Genomic DNA, 22,919 nt, shown 5'->3' with positions numbered 1-22,919 from the left:
TCACTGGTCTTTGTTGCCACAGCTATCACTACTTCCTGGGAGGGGTTTAAAGGTAAGAAGCAAGTTGGTGTTGAAAGGACTGAAAGGAAAGAAGTGCCAGGTCAATCTCTGTGGTAAGATAAACATTTTAATCTTATCCCTTTGCCATGTGGGAATACCAAAAACATCTTGTGAAATAACCGTGTGTGTGTGTGTGTGTGTGTGTGTGTGTGTGTGGATATACATGTATATATCTTCCAGTCTGTGCATCTTTGAATTCTCTGCCACTTGCAAGGTGGTTCCCCTGTGCTGGGCACAATGTCAGCTTTATTAAATTGGCCACAGACTCCCTAGAAGGTGAAACAATGCTTTTAATGTTCTGATTATATATTAATGAACAACCAGGCCAAGGGGCACTTGCCAAAAAAGCTACAAAGTGAGAAAGCCACCAATATCAGAGTGAACTTTGCACTTTCGAAGTGTGAATGATGTTGGGTGAAAGAAGTTTATTGCACAAGGGGAGCAACTGGAATCTCTTTGATGTTGGTTAGCATCCAGGCCCCATTAGACTTTCGGACTTCCCAGTTAACTGCCTCTTTGCTGGCGAGGACAGCATTTGGAGGGCTAGGGCACACGCTCTTGGCCAAGAACGACCAGCATACCTGTGCAGGGGTGGAGCATGGGAGGCGTTGGGCATTTATATCTGCTTTCAGTGAACTTAAACGAATTTTAATCTAAAATGGAAATGTGGCTCAGTCAGTTAAGCGTCTGACTTCAGCTCAGGTCATGATCTCACAGTTTTCTGGGTTCGAGTCTCTCGTTAGGCTCCCTGCTGACAGCTCAGAGCCTGGAGCCTGTTTCGGATTCTGTGTCTCCCTCTCTCTCTCTCTGCCCCTCCCCGGCTTGCACCCTGTCTCTGTCTCTCAAAAATAAATAAACGTAAAAAAAAACTGTAAAATGGAAATGTATAGTCTCTAGCCTTCCAGAAATAGCACATTGATTCTAAAATCTGCCTGGACGTAGATCTTAATCAATTAGATCTTCATCTTAATCTGACTAATTTATTTTCTCCCCGCTGTGGTGACATTTCTTCTGCGTTCTGGCGTGTTCCTAATTTTTGAATCGCTGGCATTGGGAACCCTGCTTTCCACAGCCTCGTCAAATAATTACTCAAAAGAAGAGAAAAATGCACTTTCGAAACCCCGAGAATTTGTTTTCTGTGGGAAGGTATGCTCCAGCTGAGGTTTTCCACTTGCGATGGATGTCTTCACGAGCAGAGCTGTGGCACTGAGTGTAGGACTCAGGAAGGACTGACTGGGAAGAGGGACTTTGGAAGGTGGGGTCATGACTTTACCACTCAGAATCTGGGTATTTTGCCTGCTCTCCATTTGTTTAGTAGCGTTTGGAAAAGTATTCTTGCGTGTTTGTGGTACAGAAGTAGATAGTTGGCATTTTCAGTTTAGAATTTTGAGAGCCTGGTAAGGCAGCAGGTTTTTTTTTCCCTTAAAAAAAACAAGAGCTTTATTGGGATATAATTCAAATTCCATAAAAAAAATCATCCTTTTAAAGAAATCCAGGGTTTTCAATATATTCACAGAGTTGTACAGCCATCGTCACTAATTCCAGAACATGTTCATCACCCCAGAATTAAATCCCGGACCCACTAGCTGCCCCTCCCTGCTTTCTCCCTCCCCTCCCTTGGCCACATCGACTTCCTATTTCTATGGATTTGCCTATTCTGGATATTTCATGTAAATCCTATCATATAATACCAGCCTTTTGGGTCTGGCTTCTTTTACTTAGCAAAATATTTTCACAGCCCTTGCATGTTGTAGCATGTATCAGTGCTTTTCCTTTCTATGGCTGCCTAATATTCCATTGGATGGATATACCACATTTTGTGTGTCTGTTGATGAGTTAGTGAACTTCGGGTTGTTTCCACTTTTGGCTCTTCTGTGTAATGCTGCTGTGACATTGGTGTGCAAAATTTTCTGCACATGTCTGCTTTCCTTTGTCTTGGGGTATGCATATGCCTAAGGTGGATGTGCTGGGTCATAGGGTAAATGTGTTCAGCTTTTTGAGGAGCGGTTAGACTGTCTTCCAGCAGGCATATGAAGTTTCCTCTCTGTCCCCAGTGTCACCAGTAGCTGTTACTGTCTGTTCTTTTCAATGGTAACCATCCTAGTGGGATGGAGTGGTATCTCCTTGTGGTTTGGGTTTGTATCTTCCTAATGACTGCGGAGGCAGAGCATTTTTTCATGTGCTTATTGGCCATTTTTAGATCTTCTTTGGAGGAATGTCAATTCTTTGCCCAGTTTTTACCTGAGTCATTAAAAAAAAGAGATAGGTTGGACAGTTTTGAATGGTTTGGGGTTTTCCCCAGGTAGACATGCTTTCGTCTGTTTTACTTAGGGAGAGAAAAACTTCATTTTGAAGGTTTTGGGTATTTTTTTTTTTTTTTAAAGACCAGATCTTCAGGTAGAAATAGAATGGGCAGTACTTACCAGGCTTATTTGGTTTACTTACCACCGCCCCCCCTCCCCGCCCCCCTACCAGTTTGTAATCCCAGGCAGAGGAGGAAATGTTAGAGAACAGAGCAGTGATTATTCTTGCCACGAATCCAGATTCAAGGGTCTGTGTGGGAGCTCATTACACAGTGTTCTCTACCAGGAGAATGGGGGGATTTGCCCACCTGTAACCTCAGGAAACTTGGTGTGCATATACATTTATAGCCAGGTCTGACTATTTTCTCTGCATTTCCTCTGCTCCAGGGCAAGCCTGCCTTTGCTGACAGAGCTTTGCAGCTATAAATTAGGCAGAAATGCAGTACTGAGGCTGTCCAAAGGCAGGCAGGGTAATTGCTCTGGACGGGTTTACAATAGGGAGGTGTGAAGTGCTTGGTGGCAACCGGAAGCTGGGGGAGGGAAGACAAATTGAACTTGGACGGCTTCGGCCGGTGGGCTGACACAGCTAATTGAAAACGCTGGCCCTGGTGGCTTTTAATGGGAAAGGAAGCTGAGGCCTTGCAATGGTTTCCTTTACAACAAGAAATGAGAGGGAGAGGGGCTCATTGAGTTATTCAGGGGCGAGTGCTGAATCTCTGTAAGCATTTAGAGCCTTAGGCTTGGATGTAGAGGATAGGATTCTCTGTGTTTTTGTTTGGAATTTCCTACTCTTGAGTCCCATTCTAGATGAGCCGAGTACATAGGTAGAGGTGGGGATTCCAGGTGGTTGAAGGGACCCTGAGAGAAGGCCTACAGGTACAGCTTGTGAACATACAGCCCCACCTTCGGCGATCCACCAGTGTAGGTAGACAGGCCCGTGGGCCATCTCTCAACAAGTGAAATAGGGATTATATGGTGGTCCCCTGTTAGTCCTCTAGTTAGCCAATAGGCATTTTCTAACTCCTCCATTGACCTTAGAGTCTGAATTTGTGGCATGAGGCCTGGGACTCTGCATTTTAATACTGAAGGGGACTTGGCTTTGGAGTCTTAGTGTGAGAGCCATTAGCCTGGACTGTGGGCTCTCTGAGGCTCAGCTACACGTCCCTTTGACTCCAAGCCCCAGAACCCTTTCCTCCTGCCCAGCTCTGGTCACTCGGTACCCAGGGCTTTCTGAGCTCTGCCCCAGATAGGACGAGGTAGTTCCTTCCCCAGCTGAGCCTTTTCCTCCCTGGAAGCCTTTGCCTGTGGTCTCATCCTCCCTGACTCATCTTTCTCTTCCGGTCTGAGGTTAAACATTTCCTCAGAGGGCTTTCCTAGAACACGCAGGCAAGAGTGGCTGCTATCTTATTCTGGGATAGTCTTGAGAGTACATCTCTGGTTACCTCCTCAGCGTCTGTCTTCCCCTCCTGACTGTGAACTTTTTGTGGGTAGAGGCCAGCTTCTGCAGCATGGTCTTAGAACCCAGAGCCATTCCTGGCATACAGCCGGTGCTTAATAAGCATGTGTGTGTTCGTTAATTTCCAGACCAAGTGTGAGTGACCACTGGCTTTTCTGCTGTGTGAATTATCCCAGGCACTGTTCCTCTGTGTCCCTGAAACATCTGTCTACACACACTTGTAGAAATAACCACCGGTTGGCCGTCCTACACATCTTTTGGGTGTGGTGTTACTTTCTGCCTCCTGGGGGTTCACTTGATGCCTTTGAGGGATCATCTGTACCTGCTGAAAGGAGCCGTTTCTTAAAAACAAAAATTAGAAAATGGACCTGTATGCATTTATTTTAAACTTCGTGGTAGCAATTTCCAGAAAGCCCTTTTAAAGGTGAGATATCACAGGTGTGGAGATGGTGGAGGTGATAGGATCTTCCTTGAGATGTGTGGTAGTTAATGTGTAACCTCGTTTACAAGGTTCATGGGTGTGCATATGGCTGTGCAGCTATCGTGGATTCATAGACTGCCCTGTGGGTCGTGTGTTTGTAGAGGGTTCACAGCTTTGCCACTCACACCTCCAAGGTTGAACTTCCTGTGGTTGAAAAACTAACATAACCAACAAGTGAGAATCCTTCTATCCTGCACCAGGATGGAGACACTCAAATAGTGGTTGGCAAAGGCTCCTTAGGTTCCTTCTCCCTGCCCCTATTCTCAACACACATAGGCAGGATTTTAGAGAGAGTGAAACCAAGTGAGATCAAAAAAGAGAGGATTTTGTGTCAACTGGTAAAAAAAAAAAAAAAAAAAAAATTCTCCCTGAAATCATTGTTGTGCTATATGCTAATTTGGATGTAAATTTAAAAAAATAATTAAAAAAATTAGAATTAAAAAAAATTCTCAGTATCATATGAAGTAAAAAAATCAAGAGTATGGCTATAAGAATGTCTCATTATTACCCAAATAAATAAAATGCATTATTTCATGACTTCTCAAACTGTTAAATTATGTTTAGAAATGTGTTTTCCAAAAAGAGGGAAAAAATTGTGCCTAAATTTGTTTCTCTCTTTGTAATATCAATCTCACTTGGTAATTTTCATGCCTGTAAGAATAAACTGATACTTTCTCACACACACACACACACACACACACAGAAAGAGAGGAGAGAGGTGGGGAGCATAAGGTCTGAGGGCAGAGGGAATCAGGCCCTCGGTTTTAGAGGGCAGCTGAGGCAGAGAGGCATGCCTTATGTAGAAAAGGACGTCTGGTCTGAGATCTAGAGCCTTCCTCTAAGATGAGCGGTATTCCATCCATACCTACTGCTCCAGCATTGTTTTGGCATCTTTGGGGATTGTCCATTAGGAGGGACCAGATTAGAAATGAGGGAGCATGATTACAATAAAGTGTTACCAGCAAAGTGGGATAACTTTGTCCTCTCTCTTTGCCTTCCTATCACTGTCTACCTGTTCCCTCTGAGGGGAAAATGATTACTGGAGTTTAGATACTGTGAAACTCAGAAGCTAAGTGACCTGGGTAGTGTATAACTGCCTTCACAAATAACATTTTGAGGTACTACCTGCCCCTAAGGGCAACAGAAGCCATCAGTTGAATAAACCAGCTGTTAAGTGAGAGCAGGAACATGAGTGTTTGCACAAACCACCTTTAAATTTTCTGATCCTTGATGAATGTCAGTTGGTTTGTGAATTATTAACTTAAGGGTATGTGAGGAAATACTGGCTGCTTAAGTGTCGTGTATATTTTTATGTAAGAAAAAAATAAAACTGACCACACCCTCAGCTGCTACCATTTTGGGCTCAGTGCTTGCCTGCTTTCACTCCACAGGCGTATTTAAAGCAGAGGTAGGAATGTTGGCCCCTCACAGGCCACACGTGGATCATATATCACAGCTCATCACTTGCCATCATAATTTTGCTCATGAAGGAACTGAAGTGATTTGCAACCTGTTGGCAGCTATCAGTATGATCATCTTTATTGGGCTACATGGAGTATACAGAGTCCTGGTGAGGGGGTTGGTAGGGATACCTGTCTACTTGGGAAGAATTGTGTATATTGTATCAGAAAAGTAGATTTAGTGCATCACAGGTAGCTGGCTTCAGAAGTCTGTCACTTCCCAGCTGCTTTGCAAGAGAGCTTTCAGGTTCTTTAATTTTTCTCTGGAGAGAGAGCCATCTTTGTCCCGTGCCTCAGTTTCCTTGGCATGAAAACCTGAAGTTGCCACTCCCCCGTCGCTCCTGCTGTGGGAGCACAGCAGTGCGTCTCCTTGGAAGAAGCCAGCATAGCTGATGGAGGGAGCTTCAATTAGCATCCATGGCAGAGAGGAGATTCGATGGGGGAGAGATTGGAGGAATCCATGTGTGAACCTTGTTTCTACAATGCACAGCTGTTTTCAGAGTTCTGAAGGTCACATTAGTAAAACTAGTTATCCCTTCTGACTTTTACCTAGCAAGGGGCATTGTATATAGACCTTTATTTGCAGGTGAAGGGAAGAAGACCCCATAAAGGATTGAAGAGGAGGGAGATTGGAACTGGCCAGACAGGGCTGTTGAATAAATAGCACATGTCTTCCTTTGAGCATTACATACCTTTGGATATTGGTTGCTGGATTAAGCCTGCAGTGTAAGTCACACTTAGAAATGCCTGGGTGTGGTTCTAGGGGTTTGGTTACTTCAAGGCCTAGGCTTTGCTCATTTGCAGTGCAGAAAACATGCATGCCAAGGGAGGGGAGAGAGCTGGCGCTTTGTTTCCCTTTTCCCTCTCTTTATTGTCCTCAGGTGCAATGACATTTGATACGGGCAGTTCTCAAATACATTGAGAATACTTACTCTTAAACTGCCGGGATTCTGCTGACATAGACCATGGGCCCCCACAGCCAGCCTCCTTGTATGGAAATGGAAGAAAAGAAATTCAAGCTGTAAATGCATCTCTGTTTTGGGGCTTTGTAGTGGTAAATTACGTGAATGAATAAGTTGAAAAAGTGCCTGGTTTATACCATCATGAATACCTAGGCCTTAGATAAATATTGACACCAGCAGTGTGGCAGGCCGACCATTGGTCTCATGGCCCTAGGAATAAAAGATCTTTTCTGAGGCGCTTGTGACCTTATAAACCACCCTGACAGGTTTGTGCAGGTGCTTTCTGCAGTAGCTCTCTGGGTTTGAGAGTGGGTGGTTTTCTCTTTGTGCTTGTGCAAGCTTAAATCTAAGCGAATCCAAACCCGCTCTGGTTTATCGATCCCCATCGAGTGCTCGGCAGGCAAAGTAAGTTGCCAGCGCAGTTTTGCAGAGTCATGCTTGTGTGGCCATGTGGGGCAGACCTGGGCCCAGAGGGTCTTTTAGAAGGAGTGCAGGGGGCCGGGGCAGGGGGAGTGAGGAGAAGGGAGTCGTCTGGAGGAGTCTTAGCTGGAAGACAGGTTGGCCATCGAAGCTCCGTGCCTTACGGAGCCGACTGTGCCACACCTCCAGCCATCCTTTATTTGATCTCCTGTATCTCGTGGCGAGGAACCAGACTGCCCTCTAACCGAAGAGGCAGAGCGATGCCAGTTTTGTTAGTGTGCCCTATGCAGGGAGCCTCAACCCCTCCTCTGAGATTCCCCCCCTCCCCTCGAGAAAAGGTAGTGAGCTTATTAGAAGGAGGCGGAGCTGTAGTTATTTGACTAAGGGAAGCTGAACAGATACTTGTAACCAAGTCTGCTTTGATTAGATCATCTTTAAAAAGGAGTGATTGTGGAAGCAGGGGTGGGGGCTGCCTGTGGGTTCATTGGATAACCAGCATTGTAACTCAAAGATGTCCCAGCTGGTCATAGGGCAGCTGCCTTAGGTGGCTGCTGTCTGGGTTTGGTGGGGCCTGTGGGCCTTGATGTCCTGCTGAGGTGGGACCTGAATGGCTCTTACTTCTCCCTAGCACGCGGAGAAGATACAGAGTATCCACACGGAATATCCACACCTGGTGTTACTGAGGTTTCCCCAGCCTGAACCTGGGGCTCCAAAGGGAGTCCCTTACGGTTGGTTACCGGTAGGGCTTTCATCAACTTTGGTGGTGATTTACTTGAAAAACAGACTCCCATCCCATAGGTGCCAGTATTTGTTATTTGGTTAATGTATAGCTTAGCAAGCGGAATTTACCGTTAGGACCCACCCTTTAAGACACACCTTTGGGAGTCAGTGACCTGGAATTGCAGACTGGCCTGGGACAGGGAGGAGGGGAGAAGGGCACCTACATGAGGGCCTCTGCGTGTGATGATGCACTGGGCCTCACTGAATGTAACTGGCCCATGTGGAAGAGGGGAGGCATCTTTTTAGAGGCCTTGGTGAATGATTTTTAAAAAGCAGCAGAAATGGAAGTATATTATGACTCCGTCATTTTCACAGACAGCTTGCTGTTTGCCATAGTAACACTTTCATATGTTCAAGGATGGAAGTCCCATGCATCTGATTCTTTGTGCTTGTAATTTCAGTGAAAAGGAAGTGCCGTATTTTATTAGCAGAAAGCAGTCTGTGTAAGATAATGCATGTTGCAATACTGTGTGGTTGTTGCACTTTGACCTTGTGTCTTCTCAGCCATTCAGCAACCAGGGCCAGAGAAATTTTCGCAGCCCCAGGAAAACCGTGTAGATGGGCTTTTAAGTTTACTGCGTTTCATGACATCTTTGTATCGTCGAAAGAAAAACTTTGCCTTTTGGCTTCGGCCAGGCATTTCATGACACACATAAACTTTAAAAAGCCCAACGGAAAAATTGACAGAATGAGAGCCCAAGTTGATAAGCTAGCTAATAAAGTCAGCGACTTAACTGTTACTCACGAGGCTGACCTATTAAAACTGCATTTTCTTTAAGATACTTAGCTAGAGACACTCTCATGCCTCCCTGTAATACAACGGGATGTATTCTTGAAAAGTTGTGGGTAAATTGAGTTTTTGACTTTGGCTGACTTAATACCAGGGATCTGTTCTCTGTATCTGAGGGATCTTCATTTTTAAGTTTTGAGGTAGCTGGGAAAGGAAGGGAGGATAAACCCAGAAGGTAACTTTTGAATATTTGAAATCTAGAAGATGATGTTGAAAGCTTAGAGGATATTGCATTGGTAATATTTGAAGGAACTTTGCACTTAACCTGTTGATAACGTTGAGTGTCGTGATAAGTACAAGTACCCCTAGATTTCTTATTTGGTTTATAGATTTTGGATGCTCTGGCTTCACACGGGCCTGAAGAGATGTCAGACGTTAGTGAGTAGTGGGTGTGATTTCAGTTGGAAAAATGAAACATGCACGTCCATCCCAGGGGAAGCTGATTGAGGACTCCAGTGCATACCCTTGGGAATGTCTTGCTTCCCAGAAGGATTTTCCTTATGAGTAGCTCAGCCTGGGAAGGTAGTTACACTCGCTTATGTCATTTGTCCCTTAAGTTTTCTGTGTGTGTGGGCAGGGGAGGAAAGAGATGCTGATAACAGTAAGGTAAGCTGTTGTTTGGACAGATGTATTTGCTTAAAACAGAAAGCTTTCATTTCCTTTTTCCTCTGCTTTAAGGGAGACAGTTAGGCAACTTACTATATATTGCTCTTTTGTAACCCCAAAGTATATTTGCCTAAAATCACCCTTCTAAATACGGTTGACCCTTGAACAGTGGAGGAGGGGGTAAGGGGTACCACCTCCCCCACCACGACCGCACAGTTGAAAATCTGTGTATAATTTTTGACTCCCCCAAAACTTAACCACTAATATCTGACTGTTGACCAGAACCCTTACCGATCACATAAACAGTTGATGAACACATATTTTGTGTTATGTGTATATCACGTACCCTATTTTTACAATAAAGTCAACTAGAGAAAAGAAAATGTTATGAAGAAAATCATAAGGAAGGGGAAATCTATAAGTGGATCGACACAGTTCAAATCCATGTTGTTCCGTGATCAGCTGTACTCTCGTTAACAACAACAAACCCCGGTTGTTACACGTCTAGAGGTGAGAGTTACTGCAATTTTATTTTTTATTTTTGGCATGTGCTTCTGTAACATGAGGTTTGTGTACTATTATTTTCATTGACTGGCTTCATGTTAGTGCGTCGTCAGAAATGGGGGTTCAGAAAGCCACCAAATGCCTCGACGCTTTCCTGGTTTTGGGAAACTCCTACTAAACAAGACGGTTGAGAAGGGCGTGTAATGACTCAGATGGAGGGAAGGAGTTTTTTTGTTTGTTTTGAATATTTTAATGTGTGTCTGTAGTGCTCGGGAAGTAATATGTTATTGGAGTATTAGAGGTTTCATTTCTGAAGAATCCAGAGTCACTGGTATAGAATTTCCTGATCCCTTTATCCTGGTGAAATCCTCGGCCGTACCTTCTGCCAGAAAGACAGGCTTGGAATTTGACCACCCTGTTCTTGTGACCAAGAGTGCTATTTTATGGGGCTGTGTTAAAACAGTTATTTTCTTCTCCCAGAGCCCTTGAGTGAGGGCACGAAGTGTGTGAAATCACTCAGTGTTAAGTGGAGAATCATTTCAGTGTGTTGGGAAAGGAAATCGATCACAGTGTCACTTAGAGTTGGTGGTTGGGCCAACGTTTACACAATTCTGTTGTGTGACGCATTCAATCGAAGGAGGGTTTATAGGACATGGCTAGTTTGCATCTTTCGTACGTGAAACCAAAGTTCATGAATTTTGAAGCCGCATCGTGCTTTTAGTAAACACCTTCCATTTTGCAGTGGTGGTTCTACAGGAAGCTAATCTTCCTGCAGATGTGTGTCAGAGCCAAGGGCTTCAGGTGGAGGTGTTAGGAAAGGAAAACCGTAATCCATGACCAGAGAGCACTGGTCGACTTCACAGAGTGCTTGGTGAAGCAAGGAGTCCACATTTATCCCCTAGATTCATGTGTCCCTCACTTCCTGTCCCTTTGACAGACTTGTTTTAACTGTACAGAAGCAGAAGTCTCTGTTTCCTGCTTCAGTAGAGCAAGGTTTTCATTGAGGAGAGTCCCCCTCCGTCCTTTCACTGCATGAGCTCAGGCCCCTAAGTGTGGTGCCAGAGGTGACTACGGCTCTTGCTTCATTTCCTTCTCCTCTAGTTCCTGATTGATGAGCCTACTGCTCGCACTGGACCGCCTGGTGCCTCAGGACATGAGGGCCACGTTGGACAAGAGATTGATGAGGCAAGGGTGCACCGGTCCTATCGTGGGCACGATGAGTGTGGAAAGTCCTGTAGAGCTAAAGGACTCTCTGAGAGGGCAAATTTGTGACCCCTTTTCAGAGACGATAAAATATAAAGTAGGTGACCAGACTCTCGACCTCTCTCCTCGCCTCCCCATTTCCAAGTCTCTGCACAGCCACTTCTGTAATAGCAAAACCAAATGGTGGCTGTGGCCACCTCTTCCCTGCTGGGGTGGTCATGGGTGGCGTTCCCTACGTGACGGGTTTGTGGGAGGGTCAGCCTGTGGCCAGCAGCTATTTCCTGCTCAAATTCCCTTTGTTTGTGAAATACCCACCAACTGCAGAGCTGGTGAGGCCAGAGTACCTCCTCTTAATTAAATTAATTAATCTTTAGGGGTTAATGATGCACACACCAAATGTACCAAGAGAGCGTTAGGGGCTGTTTGTGGGCTTCCCCTCCAGGACCACCGCCACAACCAAGCAGGAGACGAAATACACTCAATTATTTTGTCTCTTCAGCCAAACCAAGATTTGGGTAGGAAAAATAGATCCTCAGATCTGCTGCTTTAAGGGATGTTATAGAAAGCTAATGCTGATTACTTTCAGAGGAGGTGGGGCTCTTGATTCTTTTGATCAAAACTTTTGAGTAGGTGAGCAACTACTCTGGAAATCAACTTTAAATGGCCCTGTAGATTAATGGTCACGAGGGGCCTGGCTCTGGGCTTTGTTTAGGTTTATGTAACCCTTGACATAACCGGTGGGTTGTGATCTGACGACATGGGCTCCTTTTCTCTACTTTGCCCCGAAACTGTTCACATTTTGCCCTTCTCCTTTCTAGGAGGTTCTGACTTTTTGGCCTTTTGTTCATCTAGTGTCATACTCGCCACAGCTTATTTTACTTTGCGGGCCTTATTTCCCAGTATTCTTCCTCAAAAACCATGCTCCTTTTCTAGTCTTTTTCCAGGGTTCGCTAAGGCCTTGCATTTCCTGATTAACCTTCCTCCTCACAGCTAACCTTCCCTGCTTTGAGCACCATCTGGACTCGGTGGTATCCGTACCGAAGACGACGGTACTCCCCCGGGAACAGGCAGATAGTGTCAATGAGTCACGAGGTCTTGGGTGAGACAATAAGAGCGGTGAGGTCTGTGGTCATTTGGAGTACCTGCAAAATAAATGTAGCTGATAGCTATCAGGCATGCTGGCCCAGCAATTATTTTCAAGAGAAACTGCCATTTTAATTTTTTTGATGAAACTTTTTCTCCAAATACCCTTCAGTCAGAAACCAACAAATTTCCCTGCAGATCTGCCTTGGCCCAAGAGCCACCAACTGGCATCATTCCCAAGATGCTTGTCATATTAGAGCCTTTGGCCGTAATTATTCGGTTCACAGTCTTATCTGACCACTTGGCTGTAAATTCCATAAGGTCACAAACTAGATCTTATCCCAATTGGTATCAGAACTTAGCACAGTGCAGTATACATTCTACACAGACATTCAGTGAATACTTGTTGAACTTGACATCTGTTGGGTGCTACAGGACCAAGACTTAGACCTGTATTCGAATTATCCACGGGTAAGATGTATGGACCTTTAAGATAGAGAAGGTCACATAAGTCCTGTGGGATAATAGAAGCAGGCACAGGTGACTTCTCTCAGGTAATGTCTTAAGCATTAGAATTCAGAGGTTCACACTGGTTTCTGTTGCTGATTTTCAGGAGTAAAAGCAGTCACTCGTTGCGGGGTCCTTATGTGGCTAGAGTGTATTATCTCTTCTTTTCAGTTGCATGCAAGCCTCATGTGCATAGAGAATTATCAGTGTAACATTTTCAGAAATTGAAGTGATTCATTACTGATTCATTCTTGACCAGAAGCTTACAAAACGAGCATATGTCCGGGCACCTGGGTGGCTCAGTTGGTTAAATGTCTGGCTTCAGCTCAGGTCATGATCTCATGGTTCATGAGTTCAAGCCCCACGTTGGGCTCTGTGCTGACAGCTCAGAGCCTGGAGCCTGCTTCCAATCCTGTGTCTCCCTCTCTCTCTGCCCCTCCCCCACTCATGCTCTGTCTGTCTCTCTCAAACATAAACATTAAAAAAAAAAAACCAAAAAAACAAAATGAGCATATGTAGTGAATTGATAGCTGAATGATAGTGCATTTGATTGTGTGCAGAATGTGTTTCTTTTTCCAGGCCTCAGTTTAGGGACTATGGGGCTACTTGAGCGTACTGAAGAGAGACAATTCTTGGGTGAGGATGCCAGAGGAAAAAATTCCAATTTGAGATGCAATTTTAATTATTATTCTCAGTATAAGCCTTTAATGCATACAATCAGCCTATTCAGTTGTGGCTTTTGGAAGCATCATAACAGAAAAAAAGATAGAATGAGCATTCAACATTGCAGATTGAAAAAGAAATCACTTAGTCTCATAAAACCTTATAACGTGGGTCTAGGGAACATAATGTGATCTCATTGGAACTTGATGTGTACCACACGGAATTTCTCAGAAGGTAAAAATGCAGCAGACATGGCCTTAAAAGCTTAAGGGATTAAGTAACTTTTGCAAGTTGTATGTTCTTCCTCACTCACACCCCTTGAAATTTGAAAGGACCCATCAGTTTTTCCCAGGGAGTTCTAAGTAGGAGACTCTCTCTCTTATTTTTTTTTTTTCATGTTTATTTTTTTATTTTGAAAGAGAGTGTGAGCACCAGTGGGGGAAGGGCAGAGGGAGGGAGGGCGAGAATCACAAGCAGGCTACACGCTGTCAGGAAGGAGCCCGACATGGGGCTCGAACCCACGAGCCAGGAGATCATGACCCGAACTGAAATCCAGAGTTGGCCGCTTAACTGAATGAGCCACCCAGGCGCCCCAGGTGACTAATAGGTAGCAAGCAGTGCAGTTTTTGAGGTGAGCAGAGATGTACCACTGGGGCCCAGGTTTCCGGACAATCAAGGGGTTTCCAGGAGAGTCCTGGGCGCCCCCGCGGTGCGCCCTTAGATGGCTCATTGGATCGCTTCACACTTGTCTTCCAGGCTGTGTTATTTGGTTTAGCAAACAACTGAAGACTCAAAATACGCAAAGTACCGCGACGTTCAGGAGGCCAGACGGGGTTGAGTAATGGCAAATAGGCTGGCCTGACAACCAAACTGAACAGGAAAACCTCACTCCCCAGGGAGTGCTTGTCCCAGATTTAGGACCAGTTCCTTCTACTGTGAGTTACGACTTGCCTTAAGGTTGAAGAATACAGCCGTGCGCTGGCTGTGCTGCCCTTCCGAGCTGGAGGTTGTGTGTGTGTGTAGTCAGTGGCCGGTGAGCAGTGCCTGTATTTGACCATGAAGTGCTAGCAATGTCGTTGGGCTCAGGTCTCACCATGGCTCCTTCACAAGCACACGGAACTTTTAATCGCTCAACTTCCAACAAGTCAATGAATTATTGTTCTCCAGCTTTGAATAGGGTTTGCCAGGTTTGTAATACGTGGTTCTGGTTGTAATCCAGGAAGATGCTGGCCAGATTATGTAAATACTGATTAAACCTATAGAATTACACTCAGGGGGCATTTTTTAAATTTTTTTTTTTTAACGTTTTATTTATTTTTGAGACAGAGAGAGACAGAGCATGAACGGGGGAGGGGCAGAGAGAGAGGGAGACACAGAATCTGAAACAGGCTCCAGGCTCTGAGCTGTCAGCACAGAGCCCGACGCGGGGCTTGAACTCACAGACGGCAAGATCATGACCTGAGCTGAAGTCGGACGCTTAACCGACTGAGCCACCCAGGCGCCCCTAGGGGGCATTTTTATTAAGAGTGTCTTCCTCGTGAATTGAATTTTCAAAGGCCCTGTCCTCTGTTGGGATGGTTAAGAACCATCCCTTTTGGTGTGCCCAAAAGGTGTCTGCTAACATCCGTGTCCATCCCCCCACTGCAATTTTTTTTTTAACGTAGGCTTTGTGCCCAACGCGGAACCCCATGCAAAGCCCAACACGAGACTTGAACTCATGACCTTGATCAGGATTAAGACCTGAGCTGAGATCAAGAGTCAGACGCTTAACTGACTGAACCACCCAGGCGCACCGCCCCCTTCCCCGCCCCACCCCAGCTCTTGAATTATTGGGAAATTCAAATTTATTTTTGAAATCCAAGTTTCTTCTGTCAGTGCCAGTTCACTTTAAATATGTATTAATTCCTGCCATGATTTCAGTGCAGCACAGTTTAACAGAAATCTCAGCCATGAAGGAAATGCCCTCTGTCTGCGTTGTGCCTTTCAGTAGCCAGTAGCCACACGTGGTGGTTGCACACTTGGAGTACAGGTTGCACACTGAGGAACTGAACTCTTCATTTTGTGTACTCTTGATCACTTTCAGTGTAAATGTCAGTAGCCGCATGGCTAGTGGCTCCCGAAGTGGACTGCACAGGTTTCCATAATGGTGGGGATGGCTCAGCTGTTTAAAGACTCAGTGCTTCTAAATCAGTGGGGTCGGGGAGTGGGGGTCCTTTGTCAGGAGAAATGTTCCTCAAGCAGATTGTGGCCGGGCACTGTTAAAACAGTTTGCTTCTCGGACCCAGATAAAACCGGGCTACAACTTGAGCTGTTCTTTGCAGAGGTGCCTCTTGTGTGTTCTCCAGACGGTGGGCCGGACGGTCATCTTTCAGCGGATTAGCTGAAGAATATCTACGGCTCGGCTCAATTGTTGGTAGATCTGCGCACCCTTTGTACCAGAACGGGGAACATTTCTGTTATGACAATGGCTGACAAAATGTTTAGTGAAAGCTGCAATTGGCAGTAACTAAATTCCCTGAGGTTTCTTTCCAGTCCTCTTTGCTACTGAAAGGTGCAGAAATGCTTTTGACAGCATCTGTCCTGCTGACAGATGAATTGTTTTGACAGGAGAATCTGAAACCTTCAACTGAAGACACATTCACATGCCGGGCCTGGTAAGGGGCGATCGTGTTTGAAGAAATAAGTGAGATGCTTTAGATTTGTGTGCCTGTCAGCTGCCACCTGAAAGAAAGACCTCATGAAAGATTCCCCCCCCCCCCCCGCCATTAACCCTTTGATTGTTCTTCTGACCCGAGATGAGAATTCAGACCCTTCTCTGCACACAATCCTTGGGCTGAAAAGTGCATTTCTTCAATTGTTGAGAAATGAGTGATGTTAATGAACATAGCAGTCAAAGGGTTAAAAAAACTCTATTTAAATATTATGCTGAGATATCAAATCATTATGTTGTGTACCTGAAACTAATGTAATGGTACATGTCGGTGATGTCTCAATAAAAAATTATAGTGGGAGGGGGGGAAAAAAACCAACCCAGTGCTGATAGCAGCATTCTTGATAATAGCCCAAGTAGCCCATCTGAAACAACTCAGATGTCCATTAGCTGTTGAACGGATAAACAAAATACAGGCTATGTGTCTGTAGACACACACAAAATAGAATAATATTCAGCCCTAAAAAGGAAGGAAATTCTGACATGCTACAACATGGACAAACCTTCAGGACCTTATGCTAAGTGAAGTAAGCCAGACACAAAAGGACAAATACTGTAGAGTTCCACTTACGTGTATCCAGAGTTGTCCGATTCAGAGAGACAGAAAGTAGAAAGGAGGTGCCAGCGTCGGGGGGAGGGGAGCATGGGGAGTCCGTTGTTTACGAGGTGCTGAGTTGCAGTTGGAGATGACAAGGTTCTGGAGACGGATGCAGGTGATGGTTCTACAACAGTGTGACTGCACTTCATGCCCCTGAGCTGCACACTTAAAAGTGGTTAAGGTGGTAACATTTTGTGTATTTTACCACAGTCAAAACAAAACAAAACAAAACAAAACATGCTGAGAGTGTGTCTGGCTGAGACGAGCAAACCAGAAAATGTCTCTGAAGATTTTGTTGCAGATGATGCTGGTCAAGGAGGCTCCAGTAAACACTTTGCCCATCTCCTGGTAAAGCAGGTGAAGATCAACAGTGTGTCGCAGGTTTCAGGACCGGTCACTTCTCAGACCTCAAAGCTAGGCAGCTCTGGGTCCAAAAGGGGAAGCCGTTCCAGGGGACCTGAGCTTCAACCCGTCTTCTCTCTGTAACTGCTCAGAGGCCCTCTGAGAGAATTCCCCTTGAGGACCAGTTTGCTGACTCTCACTTGTTGATAACATGGCTTTTCTAGTTCACTGAAAGTCAAGAGACTGGCCTCATCCAGGCTGACCCAAGTGAGAGCTTAAATTTCCACTTATAGGCGTCTTCATCTTCCCTGCTGTTTACCAGAATCTCAACACGAGGTCCCGACACCGTTCAGCTTCTTCATAAGGCTAGCTTACAGAAGACCCTTTTGCAAGTAGCCTTGTCTAAAAAGCAGAATTTACACATTATTGAAGTTTAAATAAGTGTTGTCTGCTCTTTAGAAGAATGATGGACCAAGCAGTGTCATGCTTTAAAAATGGTTTTATTCCGGGGCTCCTGGGTGTCTCAGTCAGTTAAGCGTCTGACCCTTGATTTCGGCTTGGGTTACGATCTCACGGTTTGTGAGGTAGAACCCCACATCAGGCTCTGCGCTGACAGTGTGGTGCCTGCGTGGGATTCTCTCCCTCTCTACCTCTCCTTCTCTCTCTGCCCCTTGCGCGCACGCTCTCTCTCTCTGTCTCAAAATAAACATTATAAAAGTGGTTTTCTTCTAATACCAAGTTGGTGAAGAATGTGGACGTAAGGGAAGTAATTTCATTCCAGATAGTTTCCCAGTTGATTGCCTGAGACTGGTTTCCCCCCTGGCCATGTATATAAGCCAGAAGCAAGACATTCCTTTTGGACCTAATTGCCTGAAGAGTCAATGGCCCAGATGTGAGGTTAACAACTGTGGTCATTAGTCCAGATATGGCCTGCGGGTACGTTATGTTTGGCCCATCCCGAGTTAGTTTCTTTTTTCTGTTTTGTAAGAATTAAAAAGATTTCACCTAACAAGTCAGAATTTAAGCTTCTCTTGGAAATGGAGAAGACTGGTCTGCATTGCCCTCGTGTCTGGAGACAGGAGCAAACGCCCCCCGTTGATGGGCAAGCCGGCACTGTTGTGTCAAGCTTCTTTGCACACCTGGCAGGGTGGCCGGCCTTGTGACTTACTTGCCTTCCAGGCCTCCGGCCTTTGTGATTTCTGAGTCTTCCCTTGATGTCTCCTCCAGCTCAGATGATACACAAACGTTGTAGCCATTGTAAACTCACGTTATCTCCAAACCCAGAAAAAGTATTTCCACCCCCCCTTTGTTGATGATAATGTGCTCAAAATAGAATAAAATTTCAGTCTGTCCCCCTCTGATGGGGGGGAGGGGTTTGCTCTCCATTTGTGGATTTTCTCTTTCAAGTCTAACCTGTTGATTTCTGTGAACCCGATCATAAATACCCCCAAGCACAGACAAGCTCACGCTTGACTTCAATATGTGGTTTAAAAAATTACCACCTTCAGTTTTTATAGTAACATAATCTCTGGACAAATTGCTTTTAATTCAGGCTGTGCCCTGAACACAGATGTACCATTTATTTCAAGTGTCGTCTGATTCTTATTTAGATGAATGTCTTGAGTTGTCAGAGAAATGGCCATCAGCTCTAGGTTAGCATTGATTGGAATGTCTCTGGAGGGAGTGAGTTTAAAAGCCAGTTGCCACTTACGTGCCGTGTAGATGATCGACCGGAAACTCATGATGCTCAGTACTGTTAATTGGCAGTGATGCCAGTGGAATTAATAGCTGAGATGAAAAACGTTGACCTGCTCGGCATACGTGGGACTGGGCGTATTTCGGTGGCAGGGAGCAGGCGTAACGTGCACCAAGTTCCCATTTGGACCACGTCTCTGTGGATCTCTGCTTCTGAAAGATCAGGCTGGTGTGGGCTGAGGGCTGACCTGAGAGCTCTGCTGAGCCAACACAGGTCAGCTTGCTCTGTGCACCTCTCAGGGTAGAGCTGGGGGGTGAGAGCGGAGAGATGCACTTCTTGAATGATCGTGGCAGATGCTGTCTTCTCCAGAAAGCTGCTCGCGTGCGAGGTTTTCACTGCCTTTTGTTCAAACTGGCCATGAATCTCCTGTGTGACTGTCCCTCTCAGTATTTACTCATTGATGATAGGCATGCCGTGTGTTCATGGATAGTCTTATGATTAGGGACTTGAAAGGTGTCCACTTTCAAAACAGGTCCTTCAACTTGGAGTATGCATCTTAACAATTTTTAGTTGCAAGTTCTTGCTTAGAGCAGGGGTTTTTCAACCCGTGAATAATTACCATGAACACTTAGAGCTGGATAATTGTTGTCAGGGGCTGCCCTGCCCATCGTAGGATGTTGAGCAGCATCCTTGGTTTCCACGCACTGGATGTGTGTAGCAAGCTTCCCGCCCCCCTTTTTCCTGTAGTTGTGACAACTAAAAATGTCTCCAGATATTGCCAAATGTCATCCCTGGTTGAGAGCCACTGATTGTAGACAGTAAAGGGTCAGTTCCTAACCCCTCTTTTTTTTTCTTTACTATTGCTTGATATTTGATGCTTGAGTAAAATACTAATTTTTAAAATGCCATTTAGAATAGCCTTGGATCTGATCCAGCCTTGGACTTTAGGATCGGCACACTCTAATGTAGGTGGAGGTCTGGCTTACTTTAGAATTTCTTTAAAAGTTGCCAAACAGAGGGGCGCCTAGGTGGATCAGTTGGTTAAGCGTCAGACTCTCGGTTTTGGCTCAGGTGATGATCTTGCAGTTTGTGAGTTCCAGCCCTGCATTGGGCTTTGTTTTGATGGCGTGGAGCCTATGTGGGATTCCCCCCCCCCCCCCCCGCCGTCTCTCTGTTTCTCCCCTTCTGTCTCTCTGTTTCTCTCTCTCAAAACAAATAAATAAACTTTAAAAAAAAAAAAAGTTTCCTGGTGGAGGGGTGCTGGGGTAGCTCAGTTGGTTAAGCATCTGGCTTCAGCTCAGGTCATGATCTCACAGTTGGTGAGTTTGAGCCCCACATTGGGCTTTCTGCTCTCAGCACAGAGCCCACTCTGGATCCTCTGTCCTCTACTCTCTCTACCCCCCCCCCCCCACTTGTTCTCTGTCTCTCAAAATAAATAAATAAACTTAAAAAAAAAAAGAGATTAAGAGGTAAGGTGATCAAAAAAAATTTAAAAAGGGCAAATGTCCAAGTCATTCAAAAAAATCAAAAAATCAAAAATCAAAAAAGTTGCCAAATGGTGAAATGATACGGATTGAAATCCATTTGGGTTTAGCCAGCCTCATTGATTGAGATTTTCACGGTGACTTGTTGATGGTTGCAAGTGAGGAGAAGCAAGGTCTGTCAGTGTCACTACTGATAAGGTGACTTAACAGTCCTGTACGGGATAGGAGCAATTCTAAGGGAGAGGGCCTGTGGGCGCAGAGTAGAAAGATTGCTGAATTTGGGGTACAATGCTGCATGCTGATTTAACTTTCTTTCTTTCTTTCTTTTTTTTTTAATGCTCTTCCTTGACCAGAAACCTGAGTTACAACAGACTTTCTGAGATTGATCCTGCGGGCTTTGAGGACTTGCCGAATCTACAGGAAGTGTGAGTATTTTCTTTTAAACCTGCGGTTGGGCGTGGGGGACTCAGAGCTCCTTGGGAAACCCTCTCCTGTTGCCACGTTGCTCACTTCCTGGGATCAGCGGTCTAACCTTGTTGGAAAGAACGTTTGCGTACCGGCTGTTGGTGACAGATTGTACGGCTTACTGAGCTCCTTGGCTGCAGCCTCTCTCTCTTCCTAGGCAGTCGGCAATGGGTGTGCTACAATCCATGAGCAATCGCGGAGCATGGTGGATGTCTAGGAGGGTCCCCTCCCTTGTGGGAAACCTTGTGGACCAGCTGTGTTGGCATACCTCAGTGGTACTTCCCTGCATTTGCCAGGGAGGTAGAGCAGCCCGCTCAGCAGGTGCATGCGGGCCAGCCCACCCCTTCTGCATCCCAGGAAACAGGTAGAGAAGAGTGGACAACAGAGGCTCACTCTTCCCCTCCCATCTCCAAACAGAGCCAGGCATTGCTACTGCCTTTGTAGCTCTCAGCCCCCGGCCTCTGTGCAGTGCCCTTTAAATCAGCCATCACTCTTTCCTTCTTCTTGGCTAAAGAATTCCGCTTGTAACGTAGATGTCAGTGTTATCAGGAATTTCAGTTCCACGGGGACTTTTGAGAAACTTCTACAGAAGTCATGCATAACTACTGCAGAAAATTTAGAAACTAGCACAATATGTAAAGACTTATTTTGTGACTACTTCATCATGTACGTTAAAATATTAAAACTGTCTCATTTTAATTTTTATGTAAAACTACTACACATGGATAGTCCGTAAATTATTCACCCGGTGCTTTTATTGTCAGGTATTTTCAGTAGATCTTATTAGATAAGTGCTTTACACACTTTGGTCATTATGTGTGAGTGATAAAAGCCCTTGTTTATTATTCTTTGATTTCATTGCTGGGTGATTTATCTAGAGGAAATTTAATTTCATTAGCTGGTGCAGCTACCCCCAACCCCCGTGTCCACATTGTCCAAATTGTGTTTATGACTTCTATGTCTCTTTAAAAAAATGTTTAAACTTCCAAAGTAAAAGAACGTCATAGTTGGAAGGAGCCCTTGGGAATACTCTGTCCAGGACCTTAATTTTCCTATAAGGTCAACAGCCATTGGAGGGAGCAAAGAAGTCTGAGGTAGGTCACTGCACTAATTTACCGTAATTAAATACAACAGACTATTGTTATGTAAGCAACAGAAACTTATTTTCTCCCAGTTGTGGAGGCCGGAGGACCAAGACCAAGATCCTGCCAGGTTGGTTTCCTGCGAGGCTCTTTCCTGGGCTTGTGATGGCCTCCTCCTCGCCGCCTTCCCTGGTGACATTTCCTTCATATGGGTGTGTCCCTGGTGCCTCTTTTGTGTGTCCAAATGTCCTCTTCTTAAAAGGACACACAATCGTATTGGGTCAGGGCCCATCCATATGACCTCATTTTACCTTAGCAAGTTCTTTAAAGGCTCCGTCTCCCAATATAGTCACATTCTGAGGTGTTGAGGGCTAGGACTTCAAAATAGGGATTTTAAGGAGACACACTTGAGCCCATCACGGTCACCCAGCGTGATTAACCCAGTCCATCAAGGAGCCAGTGCCTTTTCTGGACCTAGGCTGTCTTTACTGTTCATGGTTAGGATATTCGACTCTGTGTGTTAAGTCTCAAAGCGTAGAGATTTTCTTTTAGAATTGGACAAAATTGAAATTGGGGTATTTCTCTTGGCATCATTTAAGCTTTCATTTAACATTGACTTGAGTACTTCCTGTGTGCCAGGCACTTCTCTGGGCGCTGGGGATACAGGAATGAGTAGGGCAGACAGGTGGGGGCTACGACTGGGGTGAGGCAAGTGAGGTGTTGATGTCAGGTGCTCACGGTTAAGGGGATGCCACAAACTCCGCATCCGAGATGAAGAATGTTTTAATACAGTGTTTAAAATACCAATACGTGGTCAGTTAAGCGTCCCACTCTTGATTCCAGCTCAGGTCATGATCTCACAGTGCGAGAGTTCAGGCCTGGAGTTGGGCTCCGTGCTGACGACACAGAGCCTGCTTGGGATTCTCTCTCTCCCTCTCCCTCCCCCTCCCCCACTGACACACACGCGCTCTCAAAAAGAGACATTCAAAGAAAATAAGCAAATAAATAAAAATTTCAACACAAAGGCAAGACAAAATCTTTGGTGAATAAAACACACGGTTTACGTAAAGTCAGGATCAGCATTCCTGATCTTTCCTTTGGCTCCAGTCTCTAGCACGAATTGACACAGCACTGTCGAAGATATGACCCTGTCTTGATGTGAAAACCTTGATATTTTGTTTGTCGTGGATTTTGTTTTGCATTCATTTTGATGTTTTAAGAACACCGCGTTAAAATATCTTTGATCCTGGCCACTGAGGTTTTG

At 45.2% G+C, this 22,919-nt stretch overlaps 1 protein-coding gene across 1 annotated transcript in view; it reads left to right on the top strand.

The window, feature by feature from the left end:
- Nucleotides 1–22,919, top strand: part of LRIG1 (leucine rich repeats and immunoglobulin like domains 1) — a 114,481-nt gene that overhangs the window by 18,255 nt on the left and 73,307 nt on the right. Inside the window, exon 2 of the mRNA XM_042979373.1 lies at nt 20,462–20,533. Within this exon, the coding sequence (XP_042835307.1) occupies nt 20,462–20,533 (72 nt within the window). The remainder of the gene's footprint in view (nt 1–20,461; nt 20,534–22,919) is intronic.

Source organism: Panthera tigris, chromosome A2, assembly GCF_018350195.1.
Source record: "Panthera tigris isolate Pti1 chromosome A2, P.tigris_Pti1_mat1.1, whole genome shotgun sequence".
NCBI lineage: Eukaryota > Metazoa > Chordata > Mammalia > Carnivora > Felidae > Panthera > Panthera tigris.
Note: the sequence above shows the minus strand (reverse complement) of the source record. Positions and strands in the feature narration are given on the sequence as shown.